At 42.3% G+C, this 20,443-nt stretch overlaps 2 protein-coding genes across 2 annotated transcripts in view; both read left to right on the forward strand.

Annotated features, from left to right (window-relative positions):
• Positions 1 to 20,443, forward strand: part of ADGRF5 (adhesion G protein-coupled receptor F5) — a 226,538-nt gene that overhangs the window by 80,978 nt on the left and 125,117 nt on the right. The window lies entirely within an intron of this gene.
• Positions 1 to 20,443, forward strand: part of LOC138637929 (sialidase-like) — a 45,252-nt gene that overhangs the window by 15,838 nt on the left and 8,971 nt on the right. The window contains exons 2-3 of the mRNA XM_069726848.1: positions 11,007 to 11,065; positions 11,175 to 11,253. Of these exons, the coding sequence (XP_069582949.1) occupies positions 11,007 to 11,065; positions 11,175 to 11,253 (138 nt within the window). The remainder of the gene's footprint in view (positions 1 to 11,006; positions 11,066 to 11,174; positions 11,254 to 20,443) is intronic.

The raw sequence follows: 20,443 nt of genomic DNA on the forward strand, positions 1-20,443 counted from the left end.
TGATTTGAGGTGTGGTGCTTGCATTTGGAAGGTTTTGCTGTGAAGTAAACATGCGGTCAAAGGAGCTCTCCATGCAGGTGAAACAAGCCATCCTTAAGCTTCAACAACAGGCAAAAACCATCCGAGAAATTGCTACAATATTAGGAGTGGCAAAATCTACAGTTTGGTACATCCTGAGAAAGAAAGAAAGCACTGCTGAACTCCTCAATGCAAAAAGACCTGGGCGCCCACGGAAGACAACAGTGGTGGATAATCGCAGAATAATTTCCATGGTGAAAAGAAACCCCTTCACAACAGCCAACCAAGTGAACAACACTCTCCAGGGGGTCGGCGTATCAATATCCAAATCTACCATAAAGAGAAGACTGCATGAAAGTAAATACAGAGGGTTCACTGCACGGTGCAAGCCACTCATAAGCATCAAGAATAAAAAGGCTAGACTGGACTTTGCTAAAAACATCTAAAAAAGCCGCACAGTTCTGGAATAACATTCTTTGGACAGATGAAACCAAGATCAACCTCTACCAGAATGATGGAAAGAGAAAAGTATGGCGAAGGCGTGGTACAGCTCATGATCCAAAGCATACCGCATCATCTGTAAAACACAGCGGAGGCAGTGTGATGGCGCGGGCATGCATGGCTGCCAGTGGCACTGGGTCACTAGTGTTTATTGATGATGTGACACAGGACAGAAGCAGCCGAATGAATTCTGAGGTATTCAGAGCCATACTGTGTGCTCAGATCCAGCCAAATGCAGGAAAACTGATTGGTCGTCGTTTCATACTACAGATGGACAATGACCCAAAACATAAAACCAAAGCAACCCAGGAGTTTATTAAAGCAAAGAAGTGGAATATTCTTGAATGGCCAAGTCAGTCACCTGATCTCAACCCAATTGAGCATGCATTTCACTTGTTAAAGACTAAACTTCAGACACTAAGACCCACAAACATACAGCAACTGAAAACCACCGCAGTGAAGGCCTGGCAGAGCATCAAAAAGGAGTAAACACAGCGTCTGGTGATGTCCATGAGTTCAAGACTTCAGGCAGTCATTGCCAACAAAGGATTTTCAACCAAGTGCTAGAAATGAACATTTTTTAAAAAATTGTAGAATCTGTCCAATTACTTTTGGTCCCTTTAAAAACAGGGTGGCACATGTTAAGGAGCTGAAACTCCTAAACCCTTCATCCAATTTTAATGTGGATACCCTCAAATAAAAGCTGAAAGTCTGTACTTCAACTGCATCTGAAATGCTTTGTTTAAAATTTATTGTGGTAATGTCTATAACCAAAATTAGAAAAATGTTGTCTCTGTCCAAATATATATGGACCTAACTGTATGTGTTCATTCCCCTCTAATCTGCTTATAATCCATGTTCTTTCTATGTCTATGAGGCCCAGGAACCTTTTGATACCAATCTTTATTTTTACACCCCTGTTCAATATTATTTTCTCTTAGTTTGTCCCCTATTTCGTTTTTTCGTGGGTTTCCTGCGGCACATTAAATAACGTCTTGTGCCCTCCTCCTCCGAGTGCAGCGCCTCATCATTATAGTGTTTCACGGCATTATTAAAGCCCTATTACATAGTTACCTTTCACTTGGTTTACAGTCGGTTAGAACCCGTTCTTCAAGTTGGTTATCTCTTGTGCATTGTAAAAAAAGAAAAAGAAAAGACAATTGCACGCCTGGATGCATCAGTATTCATATTTATCCATTTACTGTAGAGGTCACGGCGCTGTTACTACTTTTACCGACCAGTCAGAATGGAGGAATGATTTATCTAGAAGATTCGAACTGGTGGTTACTGCAGATCAGATAACATTTTAAGGGTCTTATTCGCAGCGGATCTTCAAAAAACCTGAGAAATTTCACCCCGACCCCGCTGATCATAGTATATACTAGCGATATACACCTCCACAAACCATTATAATGACATCATATTTAAATAATGCCACTAAGCCATAAGAATAACATACCCGCATAAACCGTGTTCAGCATAAATGAGTACACCCCCTTTGAAAAGTAAGATTTTAATCAATATCTCACTCAACGCATGAACAATTTCCAAGATTTTGAAGACACTGAGTTTGATAGAACTGTATTTTTAATCCACAACACGAAAGTATGATTATAATATAACTTTTCAGCTTTACACAAATTATTTGATACAAAAATGAGTACACCCCACATCAAAAACTACTACATGTAGTATTATGTATGACCTCCGTGATTTGTAAGGACATCACCAAGTCTTCTAGTCATAGAACAAACAGGTTGGTGACACATTCCAACTTTTATCTTCTATCATTCTTCAAGAACTATTTCTTTTGGAGCCTGGATGCTTAATGGAGAGTGATTTCCCATAAATGTTTTGATTGCGGTCAGATCAGGAGACACTTGACCACTGAATCACTTTCACTCTGTTCTTCAGAAATACAACATATGTGTGTTTTGGATCGTGATGTTGGATAAGTGCACGTCTACCGAGGGCACAGAGTGATGGCGGCATCTTTTCATTAAGCATACAGTAGTACATCTGTGAATTCATGATGTCCTCAATGAAATATAGCTCCCAGCACCGCTCATGTAGCCATACATAAAGACACTGCCACCACCATGTCTCACTGTAGGCACCATGCATTTTTCTTTGTACTCCTCACCTTTGTGATACCATACAGTACTGCAGCCATCAGTGCGAAAAGCATTTGTCTTGGTCTCATCACTCCAGCGAATAGAGTCCAAGTAGTCATCTTTTTTTTTCAGCATGGACCCTGGCAAATGTAAGCCTTTTGTGCATGGGCTTTAGAAGTGGCTTCCTCCATGGATGACCCCCATGCATGTCATTCCTCTGCAGTGTACGCCGTATTGTCTCACAGGAAACACGCACCCCGATTCAGCTTTCTACTTCTTTCGCTACCTGCAGTAAACTTGCATGTCCAGTCCATTTTCTTCAACTTTTCTTATCAGAAGACCCTCCTGTTTAGGTTTTGACTTTCATAGTTGGCCTGGACATCTCTGTGAGATGGTTGCAGTTCCGTCTTTGTTACATTTTTGTATCACTTTAGTTCTCAGGTTCTTACGTCTTGTGACACTTCTCTTCCATGTGGTGCTATTGCTGACAGCATGACATGGGAAGGGATTTTTTTAAACCCTTTCTGACCTTGGATGGGTATGTCCGAGGTCAGATCCCCTGCTTTGATGCGGGCTCTGTTTTGAACAGCTGACATGTGCCCGCAATAGCGGCGGGTGGAATCGGATTCAACCGCCACTATTAACTAGTTAAATGCCACTGTCAAAGGGTGATAGCGTCATTTAACTAGCGCTTCCGGTCATCAGGCCAGAAATGAGCGCATAGCTGACCCCCTGTCACATGATTGGGGTTCAGCGATGCGTCGGCATAACAACCAGAGGTCTCGAGACCTCTATGGTTGTTGATGCCGGATTGCTATGAGCGCCACCCTGTGGTCGGCGCTCATAGCAATGCAGGAATTCAGCTACATAGCAGCGATCTGAGCTTCGCTCCTATGTAGCTGAGCCAATCGAGTTGTGCCAGCTTCTAGCCTCCAATGGAGGCTATTGAAGCATGGCAGAAGTAAAAAAATGTTTTAAAAAACATGAAAAAAAAAAAAAATAAATAAAAGTTTAAATTACCCCCCTTTCGCCCCATTCAAAATAAAACAATAAAAAAAAAAATCAAACCTACACATATTTGGTATCGCCGTGTTCAGAATCGCCCAGTCTATCATTTAAAAAAAAAGGATTAATCTGATCGCTAAACGGTGTAGCAAGAAAAAATTAGAAACGCCAGAATTACGTTTTTTTGTTGCCGCGACATTGCATTAAAATGCAATAACGGGCGATCAAAAGAAAGTATCTGCACCAAAATGGTATCACTAAAAACGTCAGCTCGGCACGGAAAAAATAAGCTACGGGTATCGGAAAATAGCGCAATTTTTTTTTAGCAAAGTTTGGAATTTTTTTTCAACACTTAGATAAAAAATTACCTAGACATGTTTGGTGTCTATGAACTAGTAATGACCTGGCAGGTCAGTTTTAGCATTTAGAGAACCTAGCAAAAAAGTCAAACAAAAAACAAGTGTGGGATTGCAAATTAAAAAAGTTATGGCTCTGGGAAGGAGGGGAGTGAAAAACTTAAATGCAAAACCGAAAAAAGCTGGGGTCATGAAGGTAAGTTTGTGGATGTCACATGAAAAAATGTGGAGGAGTTCAGGGGTATGAATACTTTTTCAAGGCTCTATATACACAGTAGATGCATATTCCTAATTCTACTGAGTTATTGACGTCTTGAGTTTATTTTATAGATTTTTTTTTTATCTTGGGAGTCGGTGTCTGTCTTATTTTCATCCCTGGTACCAGTCAGTAAGGTATTTAATCCTCTATACTGTGCCATGGTCTGATTTTGTGGCAATTAGTCACATTTCACTATCTTAATTTCAGCGTTTAATGTTATTTATTATCTCCAGTGTGAGTCAACTCTCCGGCTCTCCCCGGCAGAAATGAATTTTTCACCTTGTCTTACTCCAATGTGCGGAGATTAATGTTTGAGAGATAAAGTACAGGTCCTTCTCAAAAAATTAGCATATTGTGTTAAATTTCATTATTTACCATAATGTAATGATTACAATTAAACTTTCATATATTATAGATTCATTATCCACCAACTGAAATTTGTCAGGTCTTTTATTGTTTTAATACTGATGATTTTGGCATACAACTCCTGATAACCCAAAAAACCTGTCTCAATAAATTAGCATATCAAGAAAACGTTCTCTAAACGACCTATTACCCTAATCTTCTGAATCAACTAATTAACTCTAAACACATGCAAAAGATACCTGAGGCTTTTATAAACTCCCTGCCTGGTTCATTACTCAAAACCCCCATCATGGGTAAAGGCCCCTTCACATTTAGCGACGCTGCAGCGATACCGACAACGATCCGAATCGCTGCAGCGTCGCTGTTTGGTCGCTGGAGAGCTGTCACACAGACCGCTCTCCAGCGACCAACGATGCCGGTAACCAGGGTAAACATCGGGTAACTAAGCGCAGGGCCGCGCTTAGTAACCCGATGTTTACCCTGGTTACCATAGTAACATAGTAACATAGTTAGTAAGGCCGAAAAAAGACATTTGTCCATCCAGTTCAGCCTATATTCCATCATAATAAATCCCCAGATCTACGTCCTTCTACAGAACCTAATAATTGTATGATACAATATTGTTCTGCTCCAGGAAGACATCCAGGCCTCTCTTGAACCCCTCGACTGAGTTCGCCATCACCACCTCCTCAGGCAAGCAATTCCAGATTCTCACTGCCCTAACAGTAAAGAATCCTCTTCTATGTTGGTGGAAAAACCTTCTCTCCTCCAGACGCAAAGAATGCCCCCTTGTGCCCGTCACCTTCCTTGGTATAAACAGATCCTCAGCGAGATATTTGTATTGTCCCCTTATATACTTATACATGGTTATTAGATCGCCCCTCAGTCGTCTTTTTTCTAGACTAAATAATCCTAATTTCGCTAATCTATCTGGGTATTGTAGTTCTCCCATCCCCTTTATTAATTTTGTTGCCCTCCTTTGTACTCTCTCTAGTTCCATTATATCCTTCCTGAGCACCGGTGCCCAAAACTGGACACAGTACTCCATGTGCGGTCTAACTAGGGATTTGTACAGAGGCAGTATAATGCTCACATCATGTGTATCCAGACCTCTTTTAATGCACCCCATGATCCTGTTTGCCTTGGCAGCTGCTGCCTGGCACTGGCTGCTCCAGGTAAGTTTATCATTAACTAGGATCCCCAAGTCCTTCTCCCTGTCAGATTTACCCAGTGGTTTCCCATTCAGTGTGTAATGGTGATATTGATTCCTTCTTCCCATGTGTATAACCTTACATTTATCATTGTTAAGCCTCATCTGCCACCTTTCAGCCCAAGTTTCCAACTTATCCAGATCCATCTGTAGCAGAATACTATCTTCTCTTGTATTAACTGCTTTACATAGTTTTGTATCATCTGCAAATATCGATATTTTACTGTGTAAACCTTCTACCAGATCATTAATGAATATGTTGAAGAGAACAGGTCCCAATACTGACCCCTGCGGTACCCCACTGGTCACAGCGACCCAGTTAGAGACTATACCATTTATAACCACCATCTGCTTTCTATCACTAAGCCAGTTACTAACCCATTTACACACATTTTCCCCCAGACCAAGCATTCTCATTTTGTGTACCAACCTCTTGTGCGGCACGGTATCAAACGCTTTGGAAAAATCGAGATATACCACGTCCAATGACTCACCGTGGTCCAGTCTATAGCTTACCTCTTCATAAAAACTGATTAGATTGGTTTGACAGGAGCGATTTCTCATAAACCCATGCTGATATGGAGTTAAACAGTTATTCTCATTGAGATAATCCAGAATAACATCCCTCAGAAACCCTTCAAATATTTTACCAACAATAGAGGTTAGACTTACTGGCCTATAATTTCCAGGTTCACTTTTAGAGCCCTTTTTGAATATTGGCACCACATTTGCTATGCGCCAGTCCTGCGGAACAGACCCTGTCGCTATAGAGTCCCTAAAAATAAGAAATAATGGTTTATCTATTACATTACTTAGTTCTCTTAGTACTCGTGGGTGTATGCCATCCGGACCCGGAGATTTATCTATTTTAATCTTATTTAGCCGGTTTCGCACCTCTTCTTGGGTTAGATTGGTGACCCTTAATATAGGGTTTTCATTGTTTCTTGGGATTTCACCTAGCATTTCATTTTCCACCGTGAATACCGTGGAGAAGAAGGTGTTTAATATGTTAGCTTTTTCCTCGTCATCTACAACCATTCTTTCCTCACTATTTTTTAAGGGGCCTACATTTTCAGTTTTTATTCTTTTACTATTGATATAGTTGAAGAACAGTTTGGGATTAGTTTTACTCTCCTTAGCAATGTGCTTCTCTGTTTCCTTTTTGGCAGCTTTAATTAGTTTTTTAGATAAAGTATTTTTCTCCCTATAGTTTTTTAGAGCTTCAATGGTGCCATCCTGCTTTAGTAGTGCAAATGCTTTCTTTTTACTGTTAATTGCCTGTCTTACTTCTTTGTTTAGCCACATTGGGTTTTTCCTATTTCTAGTCCTTTTATTCCCACAAGGTATAAACCGCTTACACTGCCTATTTAGGATGTTCTTAAACATTTCCCATTTATTATCTGTATTCTCATTTCTGAGGATATTGTCCCAGTCTACCAGATTAAGGGCATCTCTAAGCTGTTCAAACTTTGCCTTCCTAAAGTTCAATGTTTTTGTGACTCCCTGACAAGTCCCCCTAGTGAAAGACAGGTGAAACTGCACAATATTGTGGTCGCTATTTCCTAAATGCCCAACCACCTGCAGATTTGTTATTCTGTCAGGTCTATTAGATAGTATTAGGTCTAAAAGTGCTGCTCCTCTGGTTGGATTCTGCACCAATTGTGAAAGATAATTTTTCTTGGTTATTAGCAGAAACCTGTTGCCTTTATGGGTTTCACAGGTTTCTGTTTCCCAGTTAATATCCGGGTAGTTAAAGTTCCCCATAACCAGGACCTCATTATGGGTTGCAGCTTCATCTATCTGCTTTAGAAGTAGACTTTCCATGGTTTCTGTTATATTTGGGGGTTTGTAACAGACCCCAATGAGAATTTTGTTACCATTTTTCCCTCCATGAATTTCGACCCATATGGACTCGACATCCTCATTCCCTTCACTAATATCCTCCCTTAAAGTGGACTTTAGAGAAGACTTTACATAGAGACAAACCCCTCCTCCTCTCCGATTTTTACGATCCTTTCTAAACAGACTGTAACCCTGTAAGTTAACTGCCCAGTCATAGCTTTCATCTAACCATGTCTCGGTTATTCCCACTATGTCAAAGTTACCTGTAGATATTTCTGCTTCTAGTTCTTCCATCTTGTTTGTCAGGCTTCTGGCGTTTGCGAGCATGCAGTTTAGAGGATTTTGTTTTGTTCCAATCTCCTCACTGTGGATTGTTTTAGAAATGTTCTTACCTCCCTTCTGAGTATGTTTTCCTGGGTCGTCTTTGTTCGAGTCTAATGTTTTTCTTCCCGTCCCCTCTTCTTCTAGTTTAACGCCCTCCTGATGAGTGTAGCGAGTCTTCTGGCGAATGTGTGTTTCCCAGGTTTGTTGAGGTGTAGTCCGTCTCTGGCGAGGAGTCCATCATACCAGTAATTCACACCGTGGTCCAGGAATCCAAATCCTTGTTGTCTGCACCATCGTCTTAGCCAGTTGTTTGCATCAAGGATCCTGTTCCATCTCCTGGTGCCATGCCCGTCTACTGGAAGGATAGAAGAAAAAACTACCTGTGCATCCAGTTCCTTTACTTTCTTCCCCAACTCTTCAAAGTCCTTGCAGATTGTCGGTAGGTCCTTCCTTGCCGTGTCATTGGTGCCAACATGTATCAGAAGAAATGGGTGGACGTCCTTGGAGCTGAAGAGCTTTGGTATCCTATCGGTCACATCCTTGATCATCGCACCTGGAAGGCAGCATACTTCTCTTGCAGTTATGTCCGGTCTGCAGATGGCTGCTTCGGTGCCTCTCAGTAGTGAGTCTCCCACCACCACCACTCTTCGTTGCTTCTTGGCTGTACTTTTTGCTGTCACTTGTTGCTGTGTGCCCTTTTCTTTTTTGCTTGCTGGTATTGCTTCATTCTTAGGTGTGCCATCTTCATCCTCTACAAAGATTTGATATCGGTTCTTCAGTTGTGTGGTTGGTGATTTCTCCATGGTCTTCTTGCTTCTTTTGGTCACATGCTTCCACTCATCTGCTTTTGGAGGTTCTCTGACACTTTTTGCACCTTCTGTGACCAGTAGAGATGCTTCTGTTCTGTCTAGAAAGTCTTCATTCTCTTTGATGAGTTTCAAAGTTGCTATTCTTTCTTCCAGACCCCGCACCTTTTCTTCTAAAAGGGCCACTAGTCTACACTTCTGACAGGTGAAATTGGATTCTTCTTCTGGTCGATCTGTGAACATGTAGCACATGCTGCAGCTCACCATGTAGGTTGTCACATCTGCCATGTTGCTCCTAGATCCTGCTGACTTGCTGTGTGTTTTCCTTCTTGTGTAATCTACTCAGCCAAGCTCTCTTGCAATAATGTCCTACAGGCAAAAATTCGCGCACCGTAAGGCGCGCGGTTTGGTGATGCTTTCGAAGCAGCTGGTCCCGGCTGTACCCAACGATCTTCTAGCTTAGGGAGACTTCGCTTCTCCCAGAAGGCACCTGCTAAAAGTAAAAAAAAACAAACACTAGATACTTACCTACAGCCGTCTGTCCTCCAGCGCTGCGCTCTTCTTCTCTGCACTCCTCCTGTCTCTGCTTTCCGGCTCACAGCCAGTACAGGAGGAGTGCAGAGCGCAGCGCTGGAGGACAGACAGCGGTAGGTAAGTATCTAGTGTTTGTTTTTTTTTACCTTTAGCATGGTAACCAGGGTAAACATCGGGTTACTAAGCGCGGCCCTGCGCTTAGTTACCCGATGTTTACCCTGGTTACCAGTGAAGACATCGCTGGATCGGTGTCACACACGCCGATCCAGCGATGTCTCCAGGGAGTCCAGCGACGAAATAAAGTTCTGGACTTTATTCAGCGACCAACGATCTCCCAGCAGGGGCCTGATCGTTGGTCGCTGTCACACATAACGATTTCATTAACGATATCGTTGCTACGTCACAAATAGCAACGATATCGTTAACAATATCGTTATGTGTGAAGGTACCTTAAGACTAGCGACCTGACAGATGTCAAGAAGGCCATCATTGACACCCTCAAGCAAGAGGGTAAGACCCAGAAAGAAATTTCTCAACAAATAGGCTGTTCCCAGAGTGCTGTATCAAGGCACCTCAATGGTAAGTCTGTTGGAAGGAAACAATGTGGCAGAAAACGCTGTACAACGAGAAGAGGAGACCGGACCCTGAGGAAGATTGTGGAGAAGGACCGATTCCAGACCTTGGGGAACCTGAGGAAGCAGTGGACTGAGTCTGGTGTGGAAACATCCAGAGCCACCGTGCACAGGCGTGTGCAGGAAATGGGCTACAGGTGCCGAAATGGGCTACAGAGAAGCAGCACTGGACTGTTGCTAAGTGGTGTCAAGTACTTTTTTCTGATGAAAGCAAATTTTGCATGTCATTCGGAAATCAAGGTGCCAGAGTCTGGAGGAAGACTGAGGAGAAGGAAATGCCAAAATGCCTGAAGTCCAGTGTCAAGTACCCACAGTCAGTGATGGTGTGGGGTGCCATGTCAGCTGCTGGTGTTGGTCCACTGTGTTTCATCAAGGGCAGGGTCAATGCAGCTAGCTATCAGGAGATTTTGGAGCACTTCATGCTTCCATCGGCTGAAATGCTTTATGGAGATGAAGATTTCATTTTTCAGCACGACCTGGCACCTGCTCACAGTGCCAAAACCACTGGTAAATGGTTTACTGACCATGGTATTACTGTGCTCAATTGGCCTGCCAACTCTCCTGACCTGAACCCCATAGAGAATCTGTGGGATATTGTGAAGAGAAAGTTGAGAGACGCAAGACCCAACACTCTGGATGAGCTTAAGGCCGCTATTGAAGCATCCTGGGCCTCCATAACATCTCAGCAGTGTCACAGGCTGATTGCCTCCATGCCACGCCGCATTGAAGCAGTCATTTCTGCCAAAGGATTCCCGACCAAGTATTGAGTGCATAACTGAACATTATTATTTGATGGTTTTTTTGTTTGTTATTAAAAAACACTTTTATTTGATTGGATGGGTGAAATATGCTAATTTATTGAGACAGGTTTTTTGGGTTATCAGGAGTTGTATGCCAAAATCATCAGTATTAAAACAATAAAAGACCTGACAAATTTCAGTTGGTGGATAATGAATCTATAATATATGAAAGTTTAATTGTAATCATTACATTATGGTAAATAATGAAATTTAACACTATATGCTAATTTTTTGAGAAGGACCTCTAAATGAAGACAACGAGGAGAAAACAAGGTGGATGTCTCAGGAAGTTGGGAAGGTCTGTAAGGCCGCATCTGGATAAGTCCGACTGTAGGAAGAAAATGTCACTATTTACAAAAACAAGTAATTATAAGGAAATTATAACAATTCCATCTATATTTCCATAGTTCACGTCTTCTCTTAGGCGCCTTGCTACGTTACAGTTCCTTATAACATGTGGGCCCAGGGAAGCGCTCGAGTCCACAGGTACTTTCTTAGTTTCTGGTCCGTCTCCATGCATGACGTGATGCGACTTCCATGGCAGAACAATGACACTGGCTAAAGGTGTGTAGCTAGCTGTTAACCCTTAGCTCTCCCCCTCCTATATTTGCCACCGCCCCTCTGGGTTGGACTGAAACCACCTCCCTTGACCTCCTAGCTGAAATAATTGCCAATATCTAGGATGGGTCATAACTTCCTAATGGGATTTCCAAATGGGACGACTGACATCTCAACGAGTTCCTTGGGGCTGGACCGATATGGAGAGTCCAAACTTGGGTCGGCTAAGTAGTTCTGGAGGGCCAGTCTCGATAGCTCGGTATCTGAGACAGCTGGAGAATGATGAGACCCAGATGTGGTGAGTTGTCCTTCCATGGAAGTCTTCAAACAGAGGCTGGACAGACATCTGGGATGATTTAGTGAATCCTGCTTTGAGCAGGGGGTTGGACCAGATGACCCAGGAGGTCCCTTCCAACTATGACATTCTATGATTCTACAGTATGTGTGGGTAGAAGGTTCCCAGGATTCAGGTGGTATATTAGACTTTACCCTGAGAGACATGGTACTCTCATAATTCATCCCTAGATGTCGGCGCCCAGCTGTCTACAGTTTCCATTGATCGCTGATTGATTTTATTATTTATTATTATTATTTATTTATATAGCACCATTAATGCCATGGTGCTGTACATGAGAAAGGGGTTACATATAGAGTTATAGATATCGTTTACAGTAAACAAATTTACAGTGACAGACTGGTACAGAGGGGAGAGGACCCTGTCCTTACGGACTTACATTCTATGGGGTAGTGGGGAAGAGACAGAAGGTAGGGGCGAGGTGGCGGCTCTGGCAATGGCGAGGCAGCAGAATGGTTATTGCAGGCTGTAGGCTTTCTTGAAGAGATGGGTTTTCAGGTTCCGTCTGAAGGAGCCGAGGGTGGTGGATAGTCGGACGTGTTGAGGCATGGAATTCCAGAGGATGGGGGATATTCGGGGGAAATCTTGGAGGCAGTTGTGTGAGGAACGAATAAGTGTGGAGGAGAGTAGGAGGTCTTGGGAGGATCGGAGATTACGTGAGGGAAGATATTGGGAGATTAGTTCAGAGATATAGGAAGGGGACAGGTTGTGAATGGCTTTGTAGATCAATGTTAGTAGTTTGAACTGGATTAGTTGGGGAATTGGGAGACAGTGGAGGGATTTGCAGAGGGGAGAAGCAGGGGAGTAGTGAGGAGAGAGGTGGATTAGCTGGGCAGCAGAGTTGAGGACAGACTGGAGTGGTGCAAGAGAGTAAGCTGGGAGGCCACAGAGGAGGGTGTTGCAGTAGTCGAGGCGGTAGATGATGAGGGCATGCACAAGAGTTTTGGTAGATTGTGGGCTGAGGAAGGAACGGATTCTGGCAATATTTTTTAGTTGGAGGCGACAGGAGGTGGCAAGAGCTTGGACGTGAGGTTTGAAGGACAGGGCAGAGTCGAGAGTTACCCCGAGGCAGCGGATTTCAGGTGCGGGAGAGAGCGTGATGCCATTTACCATAATAGATAGGTCAGGTAGGGGGGATACGTGAGATGGGGGAAAGATGATGAGTTCGGTTTTGTCTACATCGAGTTTTAGGAAGCGAGAGGAGAAGAAGGAGGATATGGCTGACAGACACTTCGGGATTCTGGACAGCAGAGAGGTGGCATCTGGGCCAGAGAGGTAGATCTGAGTGTCGTCCGCATACAGGTGGTACTGGAAGCCGTGGGACTTTATGAGTTGTCCTAGGCCAAGAGTATAGATAGAAAAAAGTAGGGGCCCTAGGACAGAGCCCTGAGGGACTCCAACAGAGAGAGGGCGGGATGAGGAGGTGGTGTGGGAGTGTGAAACGCTAAATGTGCGGTCGGAAAGGTATGAGGCAATCCAGGACAGGGCGAGGTCTTTGATGCCAAGGGAAGAAAGAATCTGTAGCAGTAGGCAGTGATCGACTGTGTCGAAAGCAGAGGACAGGTCAAGAAGGAGGAGGATGGAGAACTCTCTGTTAGCTTTGGCTGTAAGTCATTAGTAATTTTTGTCAGGGCAGTTTCGGTGAAGTGGTGGGGGCAGAAGCCAAATTGGAGGTTGTCAAGGAAAGAGTTAGATGAGAGGTGGGAGCAAATTGGACATGCTGCTCAAGGAGTTTTGAAGCAAACGGGAGCAGTGATATGGGGCGGTAGCTGGGCATAGCAGTTGGGTCAAGGTTAGTTTTTTTGAGGATGGGTGTAATGGTGGCATGTTTGAAGGCCGAGGGGAAGGTACCAGAAGATAGAGATAGGTTGAAGAGATGGGTTAGGGCTGGAATGAGCATGTTAGTGACGTTGGGGAGCAGGTGGGAGGGGATGGGGTCAAGTGCACAGGTGGTGAGGTGCGATTTGGAGAAGAGGCGAGTAAGCTCTCCTTCAGTGATTTTGGAGAGGGAGGTTATTAGGGAAGGGCAGAGGTCTGGTATATGGAGTGGTTGGGTTGATGGAACTGTAAAGGTTAGCCTTGTTTGGTCGATCTTGTTTTTGACGTAGTTGGCAAAGTCCTCGGAGGAGATGAGGGGAGTTGGAGGTGGCAGTGGTGGGCGGAGGAGGAAAGTAAATGTGCTGAATAGTTGTTTTGGGTTGTAGGATAGTGAAGATACAAGTTTAGTGAAATAGGTCTGTTTAGCGGAGGTGAGGGCAAATTTGAAGTCAAATGTAGCTTGTTTGAAAGCAGTGAAGTCATCTGGCAGGTGTGTTTTCTTCAAACGCCGCTCCGCAACTCTGGATGCTTGTCGAAGTTTTTTTGTGAGATTGTTATGCCAGGGTTACCTATCGGTTCGTCGCACTGTGCCATGCATGAGAGGGGCGACTGAGTCTATGGCTGATGTGAGGGTGGAGTTATAGAAAGCGGTGGCACTGTCCGTGTTGTGGAGTGAAGATATGGAGGGTAGGGGTAGGAGAGAGTGTGAGAGTCTGTGAATGTCTAGGTTTCTGCGAGGATGTGGTAATGGCTGGACATGGGGGGCAGGTGAGGAGGACAAGGATGAGAAGGTGAGTAGATGGTGGTCAGATAGGGGGAATGGAGAGGTTGTGAGATTAGATAAGGAACAGAGGTGGGTGAAGATGAGGTCTAGTCTATGTCCGTCTGTGTGGGTGGCTGTGGAGGACCACTGAGTGAGTCCAAAGGATGAAGTAAGGGCCAGGAGCTTGGAGGCTGCTGGCTGTCGGGTGTCAGTAGGGATATTAAAGTCACCCATGATGATGGTGGGGATGTCAGCAGAGAGAAAGTGAAGGAGCCAGGTGGAGAATTGGTCGATGGAGGCAGTGGCTGAGCCCGGTGGTCGGTATATGCCAGCCATTTGGAGATTGGAGGGAGCGTAGATACGGACAGAGTGAACCTCGAAAGAAGGGAGGATAAGGGAGGGTGGGGGTTGGATAGGGTTGAAGGAACAGTTTTTAGAAAGAAGGATACCCATTCCTCCACCATGTCTGTTGCCAGAGCGAGGAGTGTGGGTAAATTGGAGGCCACCGTAGCTCAGTGCTGCAGGTGAGGCCGTGTCAGGGGGCGTCAGCCAGGTCTCAGTGAGGGCCAGGAAGGAAAGGTTTCGGGAAGTAAAGAGATTGTGGATCACGTGGAGCTTGTTGCATATAGAGCGGGCATTCCAAAGTGCCCCAGAGAGAGGAAGCAGGGGGGGTGGGGGTCAGTGGCACAGGTTTTAAGTGTGAGGGGTTGCGATAGTTTCTCATAGTGTGAGAAGGATAGGGGCGAGGATTAGTGATGAATGGGGGGGGGGCAGGAATGGGGGATGCGTCACCAGCAGTGAGAATAAGCAGAAAAAGGGAAACAGGTGGGTGAAGCAGAGTGATTGGCTTATATTATATTTTGGTGGTAGAGGTCTGAGGTTATAGAGCAGGTCTACAGATGAAGCGACGTGGGGGTAAGAGAGAGGGGGAGATAATTATGTGGTTTGAGGGTGCAAGGGTATGGGGTTAGTGGAGGAGAGTGAGGATTAGTGGAGAAAAAACAGTGGGGGAATGTGAGCATGGTTAAACAGCAGGGGAGAAAAAGAAAGGCAAGTAAATTTAGAAGACAGTGATTAGTCTTACCGTCTGGCCGTTTTCTGGACTATTTCTGGTATATTTCAGATGACACACTTAAAATATGTTACTTGAAATTATGTCACATCTGACTGAAGTCAGATCTGACCCACACCATGCAACTTATACCATTCAAATGACCAAGAAATGAGGCCAGGTGAGACAGGGAGGGAAGGAGGTGGAGAATAGGCCACAGCAGGAGACAATTAGCAGATTGCAGTTAATACAACATTTGTCTAACTAAAGGTACCGTCACACTAAGCGACGCTGCAGCGATACCGACAACGATGTCGATCGCTGCAGCGTCGCTGTTTGGTCGCTGGAGAGCTGTCACACAGACAGCTCTCCAGCGACCAACGATCCCGAGGTCCCCTGGTAACCAGGGTAAACATCGAGTTACTAAGCGCAGGGCCGCGCTTAGTAACCCGATGTTTACCCTGGTTACCAGCGTAAACGTAAAAAAACCAAACACTACATACTTACCTTCCGTGTCTGTCCTCCGGCACTCTGCTTTCCTCTGAACTGTCAGCGCCGGTCAGCCGGAAAGCAGAGCGGTGACGTCACCACTGTGCTTTCCGGCTGGCCGGCGCTCACAGCCATTGCAGAGAAGCACAGTGCCGGTGGCCAGACAGTGGAAGTATGTAGTGTTTGTTTTTTTTACGTTTACGCTGGTAACCAGGGTAAACATCGGGTTACTAAGCGCGGCCCTGCGCTTAGTAACCCGATATTTACCTTGGTTACCAGTGAAGACATCGCTGGATCGGGGTCACACACACCGATCCAGCGATGTCAGCGGGAGAGCCAGCGACGAAATAAAGTTCTGGACTTTCCTCAGCGACCAACGATCTCCCAGCAGGGGCCTGATCGTTGGTCGCTGTCACACATAACGATTTCCTTAACGATATTGTTGCAACGTCACAAAAAGCAACGATATCGTTAACGATATCGTTATGTGTGACGGTACCTAAACATGAAGACAGAGGCAGGATAACATCAAAAAATGGGGCTAGGTGTGAGGAGCACAGACATCTCAATATGCAATTGCAATTGATTTGCACAAAAGACAGCGTAGGTCCCAGCTCTGTTCCTCATCGCTTTAACTAACATGTGGCCTCTAATTCTCTGGCCATATGGCATGTTCCTCTTCTTTTGGGAATATGTGTACTTATCCATGGGTGGGTGCCACAGTTTCCGGGAGCAGAAGGAGAGCTCTGGATAATATATTGGGCCTGCATTAATAGATCCAAAATGGAGTCTCCCTCTTCCCTCAAACACACATGATTGCCGAAAATGGAGAAATTGCACAATTTTCTTTTTTTTATTCTTTTTTCATGCTAAAAGCTGCCGCTGCTTTCCTCTACCTGCCAGAGGGTCAGTTTCTTCTCCCTGGATAAGATGGAATCCAGGAACATAATAGATTAAATATATGTACCCTTCATACTTTAGCATGAGGCCGACTCTTTATCTTTTTGGCATTGCCATTTTTTTGCACCAAATTCTTCAAAATGGTTGCAAAATTCCTAAAACGGACCTTTTTCTTTTGTCTTTCACTGTTTTGTGACTTTTTACAACGAAAAAAGTCGCAAATTTTACAAAATGTTACATGGATTGCAACAAAATTCTGCCATACTCAAAAACACATGGGGTGGAGGTGGAAAGAGGTAACTGAAATGGAGAAGCGAAAAATTTTGAAAATTTTTAAAAAGTAAAGAATTTACTGAAAACATCTGAAATCAATAAGCAAAAAAAAAAAAAGCACATGAAAAATAAACTCCAAAAAAGGCACAGTAAAATAATTGGGTGCAAACAACAACAACAAAAAAAGAGTAAAACACACAAAATGAGATAAAAAAAGCAGACGTAAAAGCAATGATTAATCAGAGCCAATTTTTTTAAAATAAATATTTAATTAAAGGGGTTGTCCAGGCTCGAGGTTAAAGTCTGCAGTCACTCTATGTGCACCAGCACACATTCAAGATTCTCCAGTGCCAGGAGCAAATGGGCGAATGATTCCAGGTACAGTATGCGATTTGCACACATGAGGTCACATGTCGACTAGACGTGCGGGAAGTGAATTGAGCAAGTCCGGACACGTCTAGTCGGAATGTGCCGGAAGTGTGCAAAACGCACCGGAGACTCCTGACAGCATGCACTGTGAGGATTCACAAGTCTACAGTAACATAGAGTGTCTGTAGACTTTATCCACAACCCTGGACAACCCCTTTAATGTTAAAGTTTAATACTTGTATATGAAATTACTGGAAAGAAGGCGGCTTCATTCCCTTTCAAAAACATACGCTAGCAAAGGTGATAAAGATAAAAGTAGTGTCATCCATAGCAGAGAGATTTTTCTTTGTTGCACAACTTTTCTTTCAGTGAGTCATTGCCTTGTATGATTAATAGGTCAATTATTATTTTTATGATTGCGCATCAAAAACTAATTCTTAATAGATTGAAATATATGAGCAAAAAGGACCTGAGGTTTCAAGTAGCACATAGTAAAATTTAATATCTCTATCAACTTTGCGGGTTTTGACCACTTTTTGATTAGTTTTAGTATGAGAAAAATCTTTCCAATGGCTGGAAACCATCTGCAAGCAGGGTAACTTAAAATAATAGAATTATTATTATTAATATGGTTATTATTGTTATACAAAGCTGTAATAGGATCCATCAACAGCAGGCTGACTGTTGGCTATGTACAGTATGTAATTAGAGACTTTTGCTAATTATAAGATTTATCATTTCTAAAAAGAACATTAAAACACGACATCAAAAACGTTTGATTAACACATTTTCCGTGTTTATGAGCCAGAAAGTATCATGGTGATAATAAGACAATCAGATGCACAGATTACTCACACAGGAACAACAGTAGCAACTCAGTGAAGAATAACATGTCAATCAACAGCAACTTGTCGCCTGCTTCCTGGAAGGCAAAAGATTCTTCAAGTTGCACTAAGTGAAAAAATGTTAATCGCACATTGAACTTCACATTCATGGAAAGTAAATTTAGAAATAACCAAACATCCATAGTTTAAAAATGTGCTATAAACAATCTGAAAGGAAATGTTGTCAGATGGGTGCAAATTAATTAGAGCAATCACATTATTTTTTTGCCCTTACACGCAGTTTACATGATCAAAAATATAACTACTATAATACTGCTCCTATGTACAAAAATATAACTACTATAATACTGCCCCTATGTACAAGAATATAACTACTATAATACTGCTCCTATGTACAAGAATATAACTACTATAATACTGCCCCTATGTACAAGAATATAACTACTATAATACTGCCCCTATGTACAAGAATATAACTACTATAATACTGCCCCCTATGTACAAGAATATAACTACTATAATACTGCCCCTATGTACAAGAATATAACTACTATAATACTGCTACTATGTACAAAATATAACTACTAAAATACTGCCCTCTATGTACAAGAATATAGCTAATATAATACTGCTCCCTATGTACAAGAATATAACTAATATAATACTGCCCCCTATGTACAAGAATATAACTACTATAATACTACCTCTATGTACAAGAATATAGCTAATATAATACTGCTCCCTATGTACAAGAATATAACTACTATAATACTGCCCCTATGTACAAGAATATAACTACTATAATACTGCTACTATGTACAAAATATAACTACTAAAATACTGCCCTCTATGTACAAGAATATAACTACTATAATACTACCTCTATGTACAAGAATATAGCTAATATAATACTGCCCCTATGTACAAGAATATAACTACTATAATACTGCCCCCTATGTACAAGAATATAACTACTATAATACTGCCCCTATGTACAAGAATATAACTACTATAATACTGTTCCTATGTACAAGAATATAACTACTATAATACTGCCCCTATGTACAAGAATATAACTACTATAATACTGCCCCTATGTACAAGAATATAACTACTATAATACTGCCCCTATGTACAAGAATATAACTACTATAATACTGCCCCTATGTACAAGAATATAACTACTATAATACTGCCCCCTATGTACAAGAATATAACTACTATAATACTGCCCCTATGTACAAGAATATAACTACTATAATACTGCCCCTATGTACAAGAATATAACTACTATAATACTGCCCCATGTACAAGAATATAACTAATATAATACTGCCCCTATGTACAAGAATATAACTACTATAATACTGCCCCTATGTACAAGAATATAACTACTATAATACTGCCCCATGTACAAGAATATAACTACTATAATACTGCTCCTGTGTACAAGAATATAACTACTATAATACTGCCCCTATGTACAAGAATATAACTACTATAATACTGCCCCTATGTACAAGAATATAACTACTATAATACTGCCCCTATGTACAAGAATATAACTACTATAATACTGCCCCCTATGTACAAGAATATAACTACTATAATACTGCCCCTATGTACAAGAATATAACTACTATAATACTGCCCCTATGTACAAGAATATAACTACTATAATACTGCTACTATGTACAAAATATAACTACTAAAATACTGCCCTCTATGTACAAGAATATAGCTAATATAATACTGCTCCCTATGTACAAGAATATAACTAATATAATACTGCCCCCTATGTACAAGAATATAACTACTATAATACTACCTCTATGTACAAGAATATAGCTAATATAATACTGCTCCCTATGTACAAGAATATAACTACTATAATACTGCCCCTATGTACAAGAATATAACTACTATAATACTGCTACTATGTACAAAATATAACTACTAAAATACTGCCCTCTATGTACAAGAATATAACTACTATAATACTACCTCTATGTACAAGAATATAGCTAATATAATACTGCCCCTATGTACAAGAATATAACTACTATAATACTGCCCCCTATGTACAAGAATATAACTACTAAAATACTGCCCCTATGTACAAGAATATAACTACTATAATACTGCCCCATGTACAAGAATATAACTACTATAATACTGCTCCTGTGTACAAGAATATAACTACTATAATACTGCCCCTATGTACAAGAATATAACTACTATAATACTGCCCCTAT

The sequence above is a fragment of the Ranitomeya imitator genome, chromosome 5 (assembly GCF_032444005.1).
Source record: "Ranitomeya imitator isolate aRanImi1 chromosome 5, aRanImi1.pri, whole genome shotgun sequence".
Taxonomy (NCBI): Eukaryota; Metazoa; Chordata; class Amphibia; order Anura; family Dendrobatidae; genus Ranitomeya; species Ranitomeya imitator.